This window comes from Lepus europaeus, chromosome 21 (assembly GCF_033115175.1).
Source record: "Lepus europaeus isolate LE1 chromosome 21, mLepTim1.pri, whole genome shotgun sequence".
Classification (NCBI taxonomy): Eukaryota; Metazoa; Chordata; class Mammalia; order Lagomorpha; family Leporidae; genus Lepus; species Lepus europaeus.
The window spans coordinates 15207664-15223259 of NC_084847.1; the positions used below are offsets into that span (position 1 = coordinate 15207664).

Below are 15596 nucleotides of genomic sequence, written 5' to 3' on the forward strand. Positions count from 1 at the left end.
AAGAGAAGAAGGTGTGTGTCCTCACTACCAATGCGCGGGCCGGGGCGGTGGTGCAGTGGGCTAAGCTGCAGCCTGCAACACCAGCATCCCATATCAGAGTGCCAGGTCGAGTCCTGGCTCCTCTGCTTCTGACCCAGCTCTCTGCTAATGGCTCAAAGTGCTTGGGCACCTGCCACTCACGTGGGAGACCCGGTGGAGTTCCTGACCCCCTGCCTCCAGCCTGGACCAGATGGGGTCATTGCAGCCATTTAGGGAGTGAACCAGCAGATGAGAGATCTCCTTTCTCTCTTTCTCTGCTGCAGGAACTCCTGGTCACTGAAGGTGCCGTGCCAGTTTTATGGCCCTAAAGCTCCACCCCACGGCCAGCTGGGCCCGGCAGGAAGAGCAGGAAGTTTATGGGATGGGATTTCCCCCTGGGACGTTGAGGCAGGCCCCTGCAGCTGGGGAGGCCAAGATTTCAAGCCAGAGACCAGGGCCCAGGCCTACAAACACAAGTGCCACACGGCTGCCTTGGCAAAGTTCCAAGGAAAACACGCGAAAGGCTGCGGGCTTAAAGCCGGGCGTAAACAAACCAACCGAGAGGCCTGGGAAGTGAAGGAGCCCTCGGCTTCGCCCAGGAGCGCCCGCCCCCCGGCAGGTACCTTGTGCTTCAGCATGCCCTTGGGGCCGATCACATTTTCAAATATGTGCTTGCCCACGTGGGCGTCCACCGCCGAGAGGGGGTCGTCGAAGAGGTAGATGTCGGAGTCGCAGTACACGGCCCGCGCCAGGCTCACGCGCTGCTTCTGGCCACCGGACAGGTTCACACCCTGGGGACAGAAAGGGTGTGTCACCCCAGGGAAGACTGGAGACTCGAGAAATGGGGCAAAGCACCCAAGGGGCGGCTCAGGACGCAGGGGCCTGAGGCTCCCGCACAACTGGGCACAGGACCGTGTGCTCGGGTGCCCCTCTGCCTGCAAAATGGGAGGAAGCCAAGCACCAAGGCCTCCTGCGGGCTGTTGCGCAGGGCACCTGGCACGTAGGAAGCGCTCAGCAAAGAGCAGCTGACGGCACCGATGGCGATGGCTGCAGGGCAGCTCCTGGTCTCCCGGTCGGCACCGGCAGACGTGGTGACGATGCTGTTACTGCCGCTTCTGCAGTCATCATTGTTAACAGCTAGTGATTTCTGCATGCTTACGCTGGATCTGTCACACACCAGGGCAGCCACGTACAGCGAACAGCACGCGCTGCCCAGGGCTGAGCAGCAGGCAGCCCAACGCCACCTCCACGTGTGGCTGCCCAAACGTAGTGGACACCCACGGTGTTAGGCGTCCAGCCCCCTCCTGGGAGACGCCTGCTCTCCTTCTGTGACAGCCCCTCTGGCCACAGCTAATGGGACCCAAGCAAGCCAATCAGATTTTCTCCCTCCAGGTTTTGGCACTGTGACCACGACAGGGACTGTCAGGAGTGTCCAAGCACCAGCCACTTCTGAGAAGACGACAGAGCTGATGGGGAGAAAGGGATGGCCAGAGCAGAGCAGGACCCGCCCCTCCCTGAGTCCACACTCCGCCCTTAGATCCCTCCCCTGCACCCGTCTCCTTAAACTCCATTCTCATTTTCAGCTCACACCAGCTCAAGTTCCTTTGCAAGCCCAAAGAACTCTGCCAATCACCGGCATCTTCTTTCCAAGGAGGTGCAGACTTAGCTCAGTAAAAACCAGCCGTTCCCAGGTAAGAGCCCAGGTGATGCTACTGGCTTCTGGCTAACAGCAGAGACAGGGCATGCAGGCAGACATCCACCAGGGGGCGCCAGCGCGAGACACAGAAGTGGCCCAGGACAGTGGCCCAGGCCTGAGGGAGGCACCTGCAAAGGCCAGGAGGCAAGAAGGGGTGGTGTGTGCTGGGAAGGAAGCTCCCTGGGGGCTGGAACACAGTGAGAGGGGGCCGGGGTCAGGGGGAGCACAGAGAACCTCCTTAGAAGGAACAAAATACAGCAGGTAGGGCACACAGGGGCTGTGTTCTCTGTGGCTGTGTGTCCTCAGGGAAGTCACCTAGCCTCTCTGTGCCTCCCCGGCTCACCCATTAAATAAGAACAAATCCCATCTCAGGGAGTGCGGTTCCCATCAGATAGCGCCCCGACAGGCACACAGAAATGCTCAGCACCTGACAGCTCCTGTGTCACTCTATTATCTCTGTCGCCAGGGACTGCAGACCCTTGAACGCCACCCGGCCTCCCTGCATCATGGCCACGGTCATGTGACTTGGCAGTCATGTGACCACAGAGGCAGAATGCACTGATCCCTGGCCTCTGAGCCTGGCCAAGTGCCTGAGGTACCTTGTGGGTGGAAGGGGCCGTGTGCTCTCTCTCTCTCTCTCTCGCACGCCAGAAGCCTCCTCTCGGGTTGCCTTCAGCCCAGGCCCCAGCAAGAACCCCTGTGGGGCAGGTGGGAGCCACACCTGCAGGGGAAGCCAAGTCTGCCCAGCCCCCGGCCCAGGGCACAACGTGGGCCTGTGCCGTGTCGGCGCCGCACTGACCTTCTCCCCGATCTCCGTGCGGTCCCCGCTGGGCAGGATCTCCAGGTCCGGGAGGAGGGCGCAGGCCTCCAGCACGGCCTGGTAGTAGCGCTCCTGCAGCTGCCGGCCGAAGAGGATGTTTTCTCGCAGGGAGTCGTTCTGGATCCAGGCCTGCTGGGGCACGTAGGCCACGGAGCCCTGCGTGGCAACCGAAGACGCACAGACTGACGGACCTGGTAGACAAGACGGCGGCTTGTCCGCCGGCCTGCCAGACAGAGCCACCCTACATGCTGCTCCAACAAGGGGGAAACTGAGTCAGCAGGGGCCCAGGTCACAGGAGCTAGGGAGTTCAACCCCTCACTGACAAACCGCAGTGGCTGACTTCATAAGTGTTTTCTACAGCTGAAACAAAACTCCTGCCTCTAAAGAGTGGATGTCCCTGGTGTGGCCAAAACAGTCGTGGTGAAAGTGATGAAACAGAACCTGGGGGGCCTTTAAAAAGTTTGGGGCTGGCACTGTGGTGCAGAGGGTTAAGCCACTGCCTGTGACACCAGAATCCCACATGGGTGCTGGTTTGAGACCCGGCTATTCCACTGCTGATCCAGCTCCCCGCTGATGTACCTGGGAAAGCAGTAGAGGATGACCCAAGTGCTTGGGCCCCTGCAGCCACGTGGGAGACCTGGAAGAAGCTCCTGGCTTTGGTCTGGCCCAGTCCCGGCCGTTGTGGCCATTTGGGGAGTGCACCACCAGATGGAAGCATGTGTTCGGTCTCTCCCTCTCCTTCTCTTTCCATAACTCTGCTTTTCAAATCACTCCATCAATATGATACAAAGAAGAAGTCTGCCTGCGACTCCAGGGAGGAATTCCCTGAGGAAATTTTAATTCTCGTTTCTGGATCAAAGGAGTGCACTTCAGTGATTGTCATTTTATTTCCAAATAACTTAAGGGATGAAGAATAGCATGAGGGGCTGGCCCTGTGGTGCAGTGGGTTAAGTCCCAGCTGCTCCACTTCTCATCTGGTGCCCTGCTAATGGGCCTGGGAAAGCAGCAGCAGATGACCCAAGTCCTTGGGCCCCTGCACCTATGTGAGAGACCCAGAAGAAGCCCCTGGGTCCTGGCTTCAGCCTGGCCCAGCCCTGGCCATTGCGGCTATGTTGGGAGTTAATCAGCAGGTGAAAGATCTGTTTCTCTAACTCTGCCTTGCAAATAAGTATTAAAAAAAAAAAAAAAAAAAAGCACGATACTGAAGGCTGGAATAAGGACATGTGTTTCATGTCCTTTAGAAATGAAAACACCAGGGTGAGGTGGTGCAGCAGGTCACGTGGCTGCGTGGGGTGCCATGCTCCACGTCAGAGCGCCTGGTCCGAGTCCCGGCTACCCTGCTTCCCGTGAGCTCCCCAATGCACACCCTGGGAGGCAGGTGATGGCCCAGCACTGGCCGTTACAGCCATCTGGGGGGTGAACTTGTGTACAAAAGACCTGTCTCTGCCCTTCAAATAAACAAACATTTTTTTAAAAATTCAGACTCTTGAAAATAAGAAATGCTGAGATTTGTTAAAAAAAAACCTTTTCAAAAAAACAAGGACTCAAGGGTAAACAAGAAGTCAGTTTCTCGGGCCGGCGCCATGGCTCACTAGGCTAATCCTCCGCCTTGCGGCGCCGGCACACCGGGTTCTAGTCCCGGTCGGGGCGCCGGATTCTGTCCTGGTTGCCCCTCTTCCAGGCCAGGTCTCTGCTGTGGCCAGGGAGTGCAGTGGAGGATGGCCCAAGTCCTTGGGCCCTGCACCCGCATGGGAGACCAGGAGAAGCACCTGGCTCCTGCCATCGGATCGGCGCGGTGCACCGGCCGCAGCGCGCCTACCGCGGCGGCCATTGGAGGGTGAACCAACGGCAAAAGGAAGACCTTTCTCTCTGTCTCTCTCTCTCTCTCACTGTCCACTCTGCCTGTCAAAAATAAAAAAATAAAAAAAAAAAAAAAAACAAGAAGTCAGTTTCTCAAAGCGAAGAGGGAAGAGCATCCTCGGGGGAGGGAACAGCATGCAGGGGGCTGGGCTCGTTCAGGTCAGGGCGGGCAGAGGCCAGTGGGAGCGGAACGGGGTGGATGGCGTGCGGAGGACGGGCAGGATCCACGAGCGGGGTGGCAGAGCTGGCCGCGGACCACCGCACAGGCGGAGGGGGAGGGCGTGGGGAGCCAGGGGCATCTGAAGCAAGGGACTCCCACGGGGACAAGGCTGGGAGACTGTGGAGACCCAGGTTTGGCAGACAGAGCACAGTGTGGATTCCACTGTGGTCTAGAACGTTCTTCCATGAACTGACCTCATGGTGCCGTTCCCCCGCTAGGTAACCGGACCTAACATCACAGGGTTGGGCCCAAGTACTGCTGACAGGCGCCATGTGACCCATGAGGCCAGGGTGCCACTCCCCCGGGACAGCCTGGGCGCGAAGCCGCATTCCCAATGCACAGGTTCCCAGACGCCAGCTCTGGGCACGGAGACAGCGGGGCACAGACGGCGAGGACAGGCAGGTGGACACGCCTCGCATGGGCTGCGTTAGCCCACGCTAACTCGCCCTCTTCCTCCTCGCGGGACTTCTCAGCGCCTGTACTCTGCCAGCTGTGGACTGTGGATTCCCCGAGAGGGAGGATCAGAGGGGGTTGGGGCCTCGGTTTGCAAAGGGAGCCTGCGGCACGAGCTAGCGTGTAGACCACACCCCAGGACAAGGCCTTGGTGGGGAATTCGCCGCGGGCGCAGCCAGGGCCTTGGCTGCCAGCAGGACATCCGGCAGCCCCGTAGGCACGCTCTGGGGACTTCCTCTAGGGTCAGGGCTCTCTGCCGAGGTGACAGTGCTGAGGGCAGGCAACGGGCAGCCGCACGTGAAGAACTCAGCGAGGGGCCACGATGCCGGGCTAGGCTGCTGCCCGCGACGCCGCTGTCCCCCATCAGCACCAGCACGGGGCTCGGCTGCTCCACTCCCCTGCTCATGCACCCGAGAATACAGCGGGAAAAGGCACCTGCACCCACGCGGGCAGGCCCAGAGGGAGCTCCACGCGCCTGGCTTTGGCCCAGGCAGCCCCAGCTGTTGCGGCTACTTGGGGAGTGGACCAGTGGATGGAAGATCTGGTGTGGTGTGTGTGTCTCCCTCTCTCTGTAACTCTGACTTCCAAATATACAAATCAAGCTTAGAAAGGGAAAAAGAACCACCCAGAAAGCCTCCCACGTGAAGAGACTACAAGAGGACGCAGTACAAGGGGCAGAGCCGGGAGGGAAGGAGAGAGCGAGTCAACAGGGGTGTTTATCCAGTGCCTGCTGCTCTGAGGGCTGGGATACGGCAGGGACCGGCTGACACCAGGAGGGCGCAGAGCGAGCAGACAGACAGACAGAGAGCCCCTCTGCTCTTGCCTCCCGCCTCCTCCCAGACCGTCGGCACCCTGCCCCCCGCCCCCCTGGCCTTTGTCCTACCTTGAGAGCCACGTGCCCCTCCACCTTGTCCATTTCGGCCAGGAGCGCTGAGAGCAGGGACGACTTCCCACAGCCCACCTGGCCCACCACGGCCACCAGGGCACCTTCCGGGATGGAGAACGTGATGCTGAAAGGACACAACACAGCCACCCTCAGCCGCGCTCCTGCCCGAGCGGGCTGGCCCCCCGGGTCTTACCACCTCTGCCCCCCAGGCCTGGGGTCACTCCCAGCGGGGAGAGGGATGCCTGGACAGTCCTCTTGTCCTCCTACTGCTGGGCTCGGCTCAGCAATCACTGGGGGGGGGGGGGCAGGATGCAGATGCATGTGTGACCTGGGCCATCAGGCGTGGCACTGAGGCAGTCGGCCAGACGGGCACCAAGGTGACATCCCCAAGGAGGGGACGCAGCAACAGGGACCCTGTGGGAAAGTGCAGGCCTGCCCCTGACGGATGCCTCTGAATGGCTCGGCCTGGAGGGGTGGAGTCACAGGGGGCAGGTGGCGCTGTTGGGCTGGGCGGGCCAGACCCTGGAGGACCTCGGGGGACACCATGCGGGGATGCCCGTGTTCGGCCAGCAGGAGCCTTCGGAGGCTGACATGTAGGAGCTTGGAACAAACACCAGCGGGCAAAGGACGACCAAATAAGCTCCTTTTTCTACCAGGAGGAACGCTGGCCCGCGGCGTGGGCAGCCCCAGGCCGCTGCTGCTACGTGCAGGCTGGTGGAAGCACACACACACCTCAGAAGGCCGCCACGCAGTCCCACTGATCACCGCGAGGGGGCTGGGCCACGGGGGCCTGAGTGGACGGAAGCCCAGGGAGCAGCAGCTGCCACCCTCCAGATAGGACTGGATTTTTTTTAATTAGTTTTTTGGAGAAACAGGAAGGACTAACTCCCAGCTACTGGTTCACTTCCCAAATGCCAGTGGTGGCTAGGACGAGGCTGAGGCCGGGGCTGGGCATCCAGCCCAGGTCTCCCGCGTGGGAGGCAGGAACCCGGTTACTGGAGCCATCACCATTGCCTCCCAGGGCCTGCACGAGCAGGAAGCCCGAGTCTGGAGCCAGAGGCAGGGACTGAGTGTCCACCGCTCAGCCGAACGCACCCCTACGCCGGCCTGTTTCCGTAAGCCGAGGAGAGGGGAAACAGGGTTTGGGGGATCCGGGAGGCAGAGTGCCCAGAACAGAAAGGCTCTGACACTGGAAGGATGGAGGAAGGGGCAGGGCTCACACACAGCTTAGCTATGGAGGAAGATAAAAGAGAACAGCAACACCTGAAGCAAGCAGGATTTAAGTTAGACGTAAGAAAGAACTTCCTAAACATACAATCCTACCAGGAATTTTCAAAGGAGGTTTTTAAAAAGAAAAAAAAAAAAGTATAAAATTTGGGGTCAGCATTGCAGCACAAGTTAAGCTGCCACCTTCGATGCCAGTATCCTGCTTAAGAGTCACAGTTGGAATCCTGGCTGCCCCGCCTCGGATCCAGCTCCCTGCTAATGCACCTGGGAGGGCAGCAGATGATGGCCAAGTGCCTGGGTCCCCGCCACCCGTGTCAGAGTCCCAGGTGGAATTCTCAGCTCCTGGCTTCAGCCCGGCCCAACCCCAGCCGTCACTTAGGGGAGGGAAGCAGCAGACAGATTTCTTTCTCTGTCGCTCTGCCTTTCAAATAAACAGAGCTCTTTTTCAAAAAGGTACAGGATCTTTTCTCTGGAGTTTATCCACTGCCCGATAAAACACAGCATCGGTCTGACTACCCAGTGAGGCGGGAACTGTCTAGAAGCACAGGGGAATAAATCAACGCTGCATTCTGGGGCTCCCATGAAGAAACCCGTCAGAGGCCCTAGGCCAGGCCTCCAGCTGGGAAGAGCTAAGAGGCACCGACAGGCTGTCTGGGGGAGTAAGGTCACTTCCTGGGACGCCGGGTGCTTTAGCAAGATAAGGACTGCGGTGGGCAGGGTCCTGGGGGGTGAGCCAGGCAGCCAGGGGGCCCCGCAGAGGATGGAGGACAACGTCACCCTGACGGGAAGTGCGGGGACAGAGCCTTGCCGCTGACCTAAGCCTGAGTGGAACAGCGTCACCCGCTCGAGCTGAGCCTGGCCAATGAGCGTGCTTGCTCCCTCCGGCGCGGTGACTGGCTCGGGGAGGGGCAGGCGGCTCCGTGTGAGGCAGTCAGAGCCTCACACAGAGCCCGCAGCTACCGGGAGCCACCTGCCGTCATGTCTGAGGACGAATCAGCGCCAGGAAGGACAAAGAGAATTCTGAGGACACTGTCTGAGTGCCTGGGCCGCGGGGCACCATGAGCCAAACATACCCGCTTGGCTGCCCAGGCCTGGCCATGCGAGGTTTCTCTCCCTCCTGGTTAGGCCACTTTCACACCCACCCCCTGCGGCAGCCCAGACACGTGGGAGTGGACCCATTTTCCAGATGGGTAAACTGAGGCTCAGAATGGGAAAGCGAGCTGTGCAAAGGTTCAAGGTCAAAGAGTTGGAGCACGGCCGGGTTTGGAGTCCCCATCTGAACTCAGCCCGCCAGGGTACCCCTGCCCTGCCTTACCCGTTCAGCGTGGGAGGCTCGCCTCTGGCCCAGGTGAACGTGGCATTCTTCACGGTGATGCTGTTGGCGCCTCCACCTGAAAGGCACCAGAGACAGCCCATGAGGCACAGGTGCAGCCCAGCGTCGGCAGAGGCCCCTGTTTTCTGATCAAGTACTTAACCCCCGACACTGGACCGTAAGGGCACTAGGCATTAACTGGGGAGCTCAGCCACGGTGTCGTTCAGAAGTGTCTCAGCCTGCGCATTTGGAGGCAAGCTCACACGCTGGCCCCGTGAGACGGAGGCTGGGCCACCCGGGCTGCTCAGGCCAGGAGGGCCAGGCAGCGGCCAAGGTCAGTGGGGACTGGTGGGGCCTCCTGCAGACCTGTCTCCCCTCAGGTCAGCCTCCTCACACCCCCAGGGGCCATCCTTCCAGGTCAAGGTCAGGTCCCTTCCTCCTCCTCCTCCTGGGTCCTGGAGTGGTCCCCTGTGTCCTCTCCTTCTAGCCACACCTCCTTGCACACCCCACAGCAGGTCAACCTTAACCTTTCTAAAACACCAGGCACAAGCAATGCAAAAAAAAAAAAAAAGAGAGAGAGAGAGAGAGAGAACAGGAAGTGCAGTATCAGGGTGGGGGAGGGGAGAGCCGGTGCCCAAGCCTCCCGCAGGACCTGGGGCTTCCTTATCTCTGCTTCTGAACTTCCTTAACACCACGCACAGGAGACAGGCTTTTTGTTTGTTTAAATGGTGAAAGGGAGAATTCAGTTGCCCCGGCTTCAGACTGGGCTGCCCCAGGTACCAGCCAGGCCCGGCCCACAGAGAAACTCCACCCCGAGCCCGGCTGCTCTCCCACGCCCCGCGAAGGGCCTGTGTCCCCAGCACGGCAGACCCAGGGAGCTGCAGGCTGGGGATGCTGGGAGAAGGACTCCAGCCTCCACTGCAGCGATTCTCTCTGGGGGCCGCTGTGTTCTCCCTCCATGCTCCCCGGCCCGGCCCACCCCGACACACACACACACACACACAGGGACACAACGGGGGCAGACGGCACCATACCTGATGGGTAGAGGCCAGGCATGCCACACACTGGACGGTCGCCATAGCCAAGACAACCCCGCTACCAAGCCCACCAACCGACTGCCTCTCAACCCAGACGACACCTTGCCAAAGGTAGGTACTGTCATTCCCAATACCCAGGTGAGGATACTAAGGCTCTGATTAGGATAGACACAGCCAGTGGGTGGTGGGCGCCGGCCAGGCTGTGAGTCCTCACGGAACACAATCAGGGGCCAGCCCTGGAGAGGCCTCAGCCAGGCCAGTGGTGCAAGTGTGGGCTCGGAGAGAGGCCGAGGGGATCCCAGGAGGCCAGGCTTCCCGTCCCTTCCCTTGTGTGTTCTGCAGAGGGGGTCGCATAGACAAGCTGCTGAGCAGGGCCAAAGCCAAGGGCAGCAGACGGCGGGCAACCCCGCGGCCGGGGCCAAGGCACGCACCGTCCTTGGCCGGTCTCCGCTCGATGCTGTCGGGCTCCAGCTCCTCGTGGGACAGGAAGATCCTGAGGCGCTTGAGGGAGACGCTGGCCTGCAGGGAGAGCAGGGACAAGGAATGGTTACTTTTCAGACGCAGCTCGGCTCAGGCTGTCGGCGGCTTTAGAGAAAAGACGTAAAATGCGTTGCGGTGCTTGTTGGCCCTTAGAAGAAGGCACGAAATAGGGAGGCAGGGGACTGCCCGCTTCCAAAAGGGACTTCAGACGTCAGCAGCCAGGATGCCAGGCCCCGCAGAGCGCCGGGATACCTTGTGGCTCGTCTGCTCAGGTGTGATAAAGCACCCCATGGGGGCGGGTGAGGACCAAGCTGCAGGCCGTCGGGGGGCTCCTGTTCCCCTGCTCGCCCCACTTCTGCACACTCTGGGAAGTCTCCCTCATGCAAAGTCAGCTGCCAGGGTGCAGAGGGGGCGCTCCCTGCACAGGAACGTGTGCTGGGCTGGGAGGGGGCACAGGGAGGACGCGGCCGCCCAGAGAGAGGGGCGCAGAGGGGAACCGGCTACTGAGCAGGACATCCCCAAACCCCCCACCCGCAGCCAGCTGCTGGCTTGGGGCTGGGGTAGGATCAGGACCTAGCAGCGGGGTGTGCCATCAATCAACTGGCCAGGGCAGAGTGGACCGAATGGAACAGAACAGAGCCTGCGAGAAAGCCTCAGGGCGTGGAACTCACTCCACAGACCCAAGTGCGAGTTCCTCAGTGAGAAGGAGAACGCAGGATCAGCACGGCCGGGCCACCCGGGCCGGGGCCATGGGCGCAGCAGGCAGCGTGCCGAGGCAGAGGGAGGTGTCCGGGGCGATCCCCAGCCCCTCTACTTTGTGCCCCCGCCGCCACCACTGAGCCCCCTCAGTGACGTGGGCGCTGGCCCTGCCATACCTGCACGATGCTGCTGATGACCATGGGCAGAATGTTCAGGGGGAAGCGGAGGATGTTGAACAAGGCCAAGGACACGAAGGCTTTCTGGGCGTCCAGGATGTTGTTCTCGTCGATCAGCACATAGACAGCAAACGTGGACAGCGCCACCTGCGGGCGGAACACGGGCACTGACTGTGCCGCCCGATGGGACGGGGGCCGCGACCACGCTCCCCTCACGTGGCCATGCCAGCCAGGCGCGGCGGCGACAGCCACGGGCGGGGTCAGAAACACAGCACACAGTTCATCAACACGTGAAGATTTCATCCTTTGGATAAACGAATGCCTGGCAGCCGAAGTCCCGGCGCCGTCCCTCCCTCCCCAGGCTTCTCAGCGACCCACCGGACGGGCACCCTGGAGGTCCAATGGCCAGGCCCCTGCCCCTGCCGGGGACTCCGGCTGCAGGAGGTGACCCCCACCACCCAACCCGAGGCCCTCTCCCCTCTGAACCCGGCTTACTTTTCTGCCCAGCACCTACCATCACCTTGCATTTACTGTCTGCCTCCTGTGCTGAATCGCCAACTCCGCCAAGGCACGGCCCTTGTTCTGTGCACCACTGGGCCCTCGAGACCGCCCTGGGCAAGGCCCCCTCCTCTCCCAGTTCCGAGCTGTGCTCAGACGCCCCGAGGAAAGGAAGCCTCCAAAGATAAAGGAAAACAGACAGCCTGTGGTCCTGGGAAGACCCTCTGGGGGTCCCGGGGTTTTGGTAGCCCAGGCTCAGAGACCACTTGAACTTAGGCATGGCTGTGGAGACGCCAGCACCTTAGTGCAAAGTCAGCCGCCTCCCCTGCAGGGAAAGGCAGGTGCCCTCCCTAACGCAGGGTGGGCAGCATGGCTTGGAAGGGAGGTGAAGGTGACAGGTGGAGCTGACAGGGACAGGAGCAGTGCGGGTGTTGCCCTGCAAGACAATGAGATCAGTGTGACACCAGGTCACAAGCAACTTCCAAAGTGTTGGACACTGGAAGCCGCATAAATCCCTGCCCCATAGCAGCCGCCAGCCCTAGAGCACGAGAGGCTCTCGCTGGGGTACAATAAACCCCCCCAGGCTCCTGCCTCTCGGAGCTCGGGACACAGTGCCTCGGAGGTCAGGAGATCCGAGAGGCCCCGCTCTGGTGGCACTGCGGACCCGAGCTTTCCACCACCACCAAGGAAGGTCAGAGGGCTCGAAAAGTAGAAGCAGGGACTGGCGCTGCAGTGCAGCGGGTAAAGCTGCCACCTGCGACATCAGCATCTCATATGGGCACCAGTTCAAGTCCCGGCTGCTCCACTTCCGATCCAGCTCCCTGCTGATGCGCCTAGGAAAGCAGTGGAGGATGGCCCAAGAGCTGGGGTCCCTGAAACTGACATGGCGAGACCCGAACAGAGTTCCCGGCTTCTGGCTTCAGCCTGGCCCAGCCCCAGCCGTTGTGGCCATCTAGGGTGGGGACCAGCAGATGGAAGATCTGTCTTTGCTTTTCTCTCTCTGTAACTCTACGTTTCAAATAAATAAATAGATCTTTTTTAAAAAATTTAAAAGGCATACATTTCACTGTGTCTCGGGGGGTAACCCTTGGGGGCCTCACTTCTCCTCCCTAAGCAGGACTCTGTTGTCTCATCTATCAAACGGGCATCATGAGACTCCTTCAAGCACAGATGGCAACAAGAGATGAAGGCACTTGAACGGAGAGCTTGGCCGAGGGCGCAGGCCCAGCTGGTTTCGATTCTCGTCCCAGGACTCGGTCCCACCTCCCATGAACCAGGTGCCTGTGGTGCTTCTGATGCCAATGACCCCGCCGACCCTGCAGCAGGCACAGGGATTTTCCAGGCCGTGCTCACAAGGCCACTGACGTGCGGTGACTGGGCGGTGGCGACACACCAGCCTCTCACCCCAAAGGACCTTTCACGGAAGCTGTCCGAGGGCACCCACAAAAAGGGACGCAGCTCTGGTCCTCAACCTACGCAGACCAGGGGCCATCAGGAGGCTCACAGGAAAGGCACGGTGTGCCTCTGGGGTCACTCCCCCAACACGGCCATGGCACACGCTCCCCCCTGCCCCCGCCTCTGCCCCACGCTGGCCCTGACTCAGGGGTCACCTTCTCAGTGAGCCTCTGGCCTGAGCCCTGTTTCCCCAGGGGCCATGTCACGCAGCTGTGGTCAGGCCCGCGGGCCTAGCTCCTGAAAAAGCAGAGGTCGTCCCTGGGGCCAGCAGCACGTGTCCAAGCACCTTGCACGTGCCAGGCGCTGTGTGTGGGAGGGGGCAGGCCTCGCTGAAAGCCCGTGAGGACATGTGGAGTGGGCACAGAGGCTGCGGCTGCAGGCGGCGGGGAGCCGGGGTCTGCCACGGCCTGGCAGGAAACGGGCGCCAAGAACACGGGACGGCCTTCACGGGCAGTGAGGAACAAGCGTCCGCCCCGGGACCTCCTCTGCGAGCCACAGCAAACCAATGACCCGACCCCTCAGCTACAGCCTGAGCCCTGGAACGCATGGCTGCCTCTCAGCGTGGACCGCCGCTCTTCCTGCTGGCCCTGTGCCCAGGCCTGCTTCTGGCTGCACCCCACTTTTCTTCTGGGGAACCCAACTTCTCCCAGTCTTAATCTTTGAGTGTCAGCTACGAACAAAGTCCCTCCAAGCACCTCCCTGAGCCCCAAGAGCTGGGGTGTCTCTGACCCCAGGCTCAGGACCCAGGCCAGGACCCATGCTGGCTAAGAAACATGTAAGCAAATGTAACCACTGAGACCCAAGGCAGCAGGAGCTCCAGGGCTGCTGGCGAACGAGAAGATGGAGGGCTGCCGATCCGGGCCCTCCGGGGCTGCTGGGGGAACAGGAGACACAGGACTGCCAACCCCCACCCACAAAGAAACCACACCAGGGCTGGCAGGGAAAGCCATCACTGGCATCACATACGGGAGCTGGCTCCTATCCCAGCTGTTCTGCTTCCCACCCAGCTCCCTAGTGATGTGCCTGGGAAAGCTGGGGAGGATGGCCCCAGTGCTCGGGCCCCTGCACCCACGTGAGACATGTGCGAGAAGCTCCTGGCTTCAGCCTGGCCCAGCCCCAGCTGTTGTGGCCATCTGGGGAATGAACCAGTAGATGGGAGCTTACACCCGCTCGCTCTCTGCCTCTCCAACAAAAATTTAAACTACAAGAATACTTGGCCAGACTTTTCAGTTTCGTGACTCCAGTTGATCTGAGCTAGGTTTCTGTCACATGCCAAGACGGCTGACTGACAGTTTATGTCAACCTCTCCTCCGTGTACATTTACAGAACAAGCGTCGTTCGCCCCGTCTCCTGAGCTCCGAGCGCGTAAGTAGAGTATGGCGAGGTCCGTGCATCCCGGACCCTGCCCTGCAGCCAGCTTCCTACCACAGGGAACACCACCCTAATGCAGGGTGACAAGAGGTGAAGCTGCAGGCAAGCAGCTGCCCGGTCACCGAGAGGGGGAAGGCGGAGCGCGGCCGGCTGCCTGGGGAGGCCGTTTTAGGACAGTGTGTTACGGGACAGGACAGCGCAGGCTCTGGGCCCCAGAAAAACAGCCCCATCCACCCCGCAGGATGGAGCCGACCCCCAGGGCCTCTGTCTTCCATCACACCTCGCGCTGGCTGGGGACCTCCCTGTCCTTGAAGCACAGGAATTCGCCAGTGGAAAGAACACACAGACACCTGCCAAGGCCACATATTTTATCCTAATGTAGTCAGAGTGTCTCAGCCGGGGCCCCCACGCCTGCGGAGCTGCGGACTCAAGAGCTCCTCCTCGGAGGCATCTCTGGCCCTGGCTACCACCCTCAGGGCGGGAGGGGGCGAAGGAAGGGCCAGCGTGGCCGGGCGAGTACCTGCAGCTCGCAAGTTTGATCAGTAAGGCGCAGAGCACCCCCACGGCCCGCCCCACGCCTCCAACTCATCCTGAGCGTGGTCACCTCAGGTGCCACTGCTCACCACCCTCCTCCCACCCCAGGACTGCAAGTCTCCCACCTGAGACAGGGGTCCGCCACTGCTGGCCACCCCCCACTCCCCAGAGGGCTGCAGGTCTCCCATTTGAGACAGGGGTCCCAGCTGTCACAAACATGCACACAGCTTGAGGTCGCCTGTGTGGCACAAGAGGCAACTAAGGGGCTGGCGCTGTGGCACAGTAGGTTGATCCTCCGCCTGCAGTGCCAGCATCCCATCTGGGTGCCGGTTCGAGTCCTGGCTGCTCCACTTTCGATCCAGCTCTCTACTATGGCCTGGGAAAGCGGTGGATGGTGGCCCAAGCATTCAGCCCCTGCACCCACGTGGGAGACCTGGAAGAAGCTCCTGGCTCCTGGCTTCGGATCAGCCCAGCTCTGGCTGCTGCAGCCAATTGGTTAGTGAACCAGCGGATAGAAGACCTCTCTCTCTCTCCTTCCTTCTGTAACTCTTTCAAATAAATAAAATAAACCTTTAAAAAAAAAATAAGCTGACTGGGGGTGCAAAAGAAACATTTTGAAATCCCAAGTACTTTCTCTGGGAGACACGTTTTTCCAGGACCGTCTGAGGACAGCTTTGTAGGCCTGGATTTCCAAAGCTGCTGCACTGAAATTAACCCAAATGCTGTTTCCCGTGGCCTTGCCTGCTTCCCAGCTGTGCCCACTGCTGGACCTGGAAACACAGGAACCGAACACTGGGCCCTGTGGCTCTCAGCTGGGGGAGGGGGCGTCCACAGGGTGACGTTTCTGGTCGCCG

At 60.7% G+C, this 15596-nt stretch overlaps 1 protein-coding gene across 1 annotated transcript in view; it reads right to left on the reverse strand.

The window, feature by feature from the left end:
• ABCC1 (ATP binding cassette subfamily C member 1 (ABCC1 blood group)) overlaps window positions 1-15596 on the reverse strand; it is a 132437-nt gene that overhangs the window by 32445 nt on the left and 84396 nt on the right. The window contains exons 13-18 of the mRNA XM_062179593.1: window positions 10885-11031; window positions 9961-10048; window positions 8496-8571; window positions 5951-6077; window positions 2514-2690; window positions 642-809 (exon numbers count right to left, since the gene is read on the reverse strand). Coding sequence (XP_062035577.1) covers window positions 642-809; window positions 2514-2690; window positions 5951-6077; window positions 8496-8571; window positions 9961-10048; window positions 10885-11031 — 783 coding nt within the window. The remainder of the gene's footprint in view (window positions 1-641; window positions 810-2513; window positions 2691-5950; window positions 6078-8495; window positions 8572-9960; window positions 10049-10884; window positions 11032-15596) is intronic.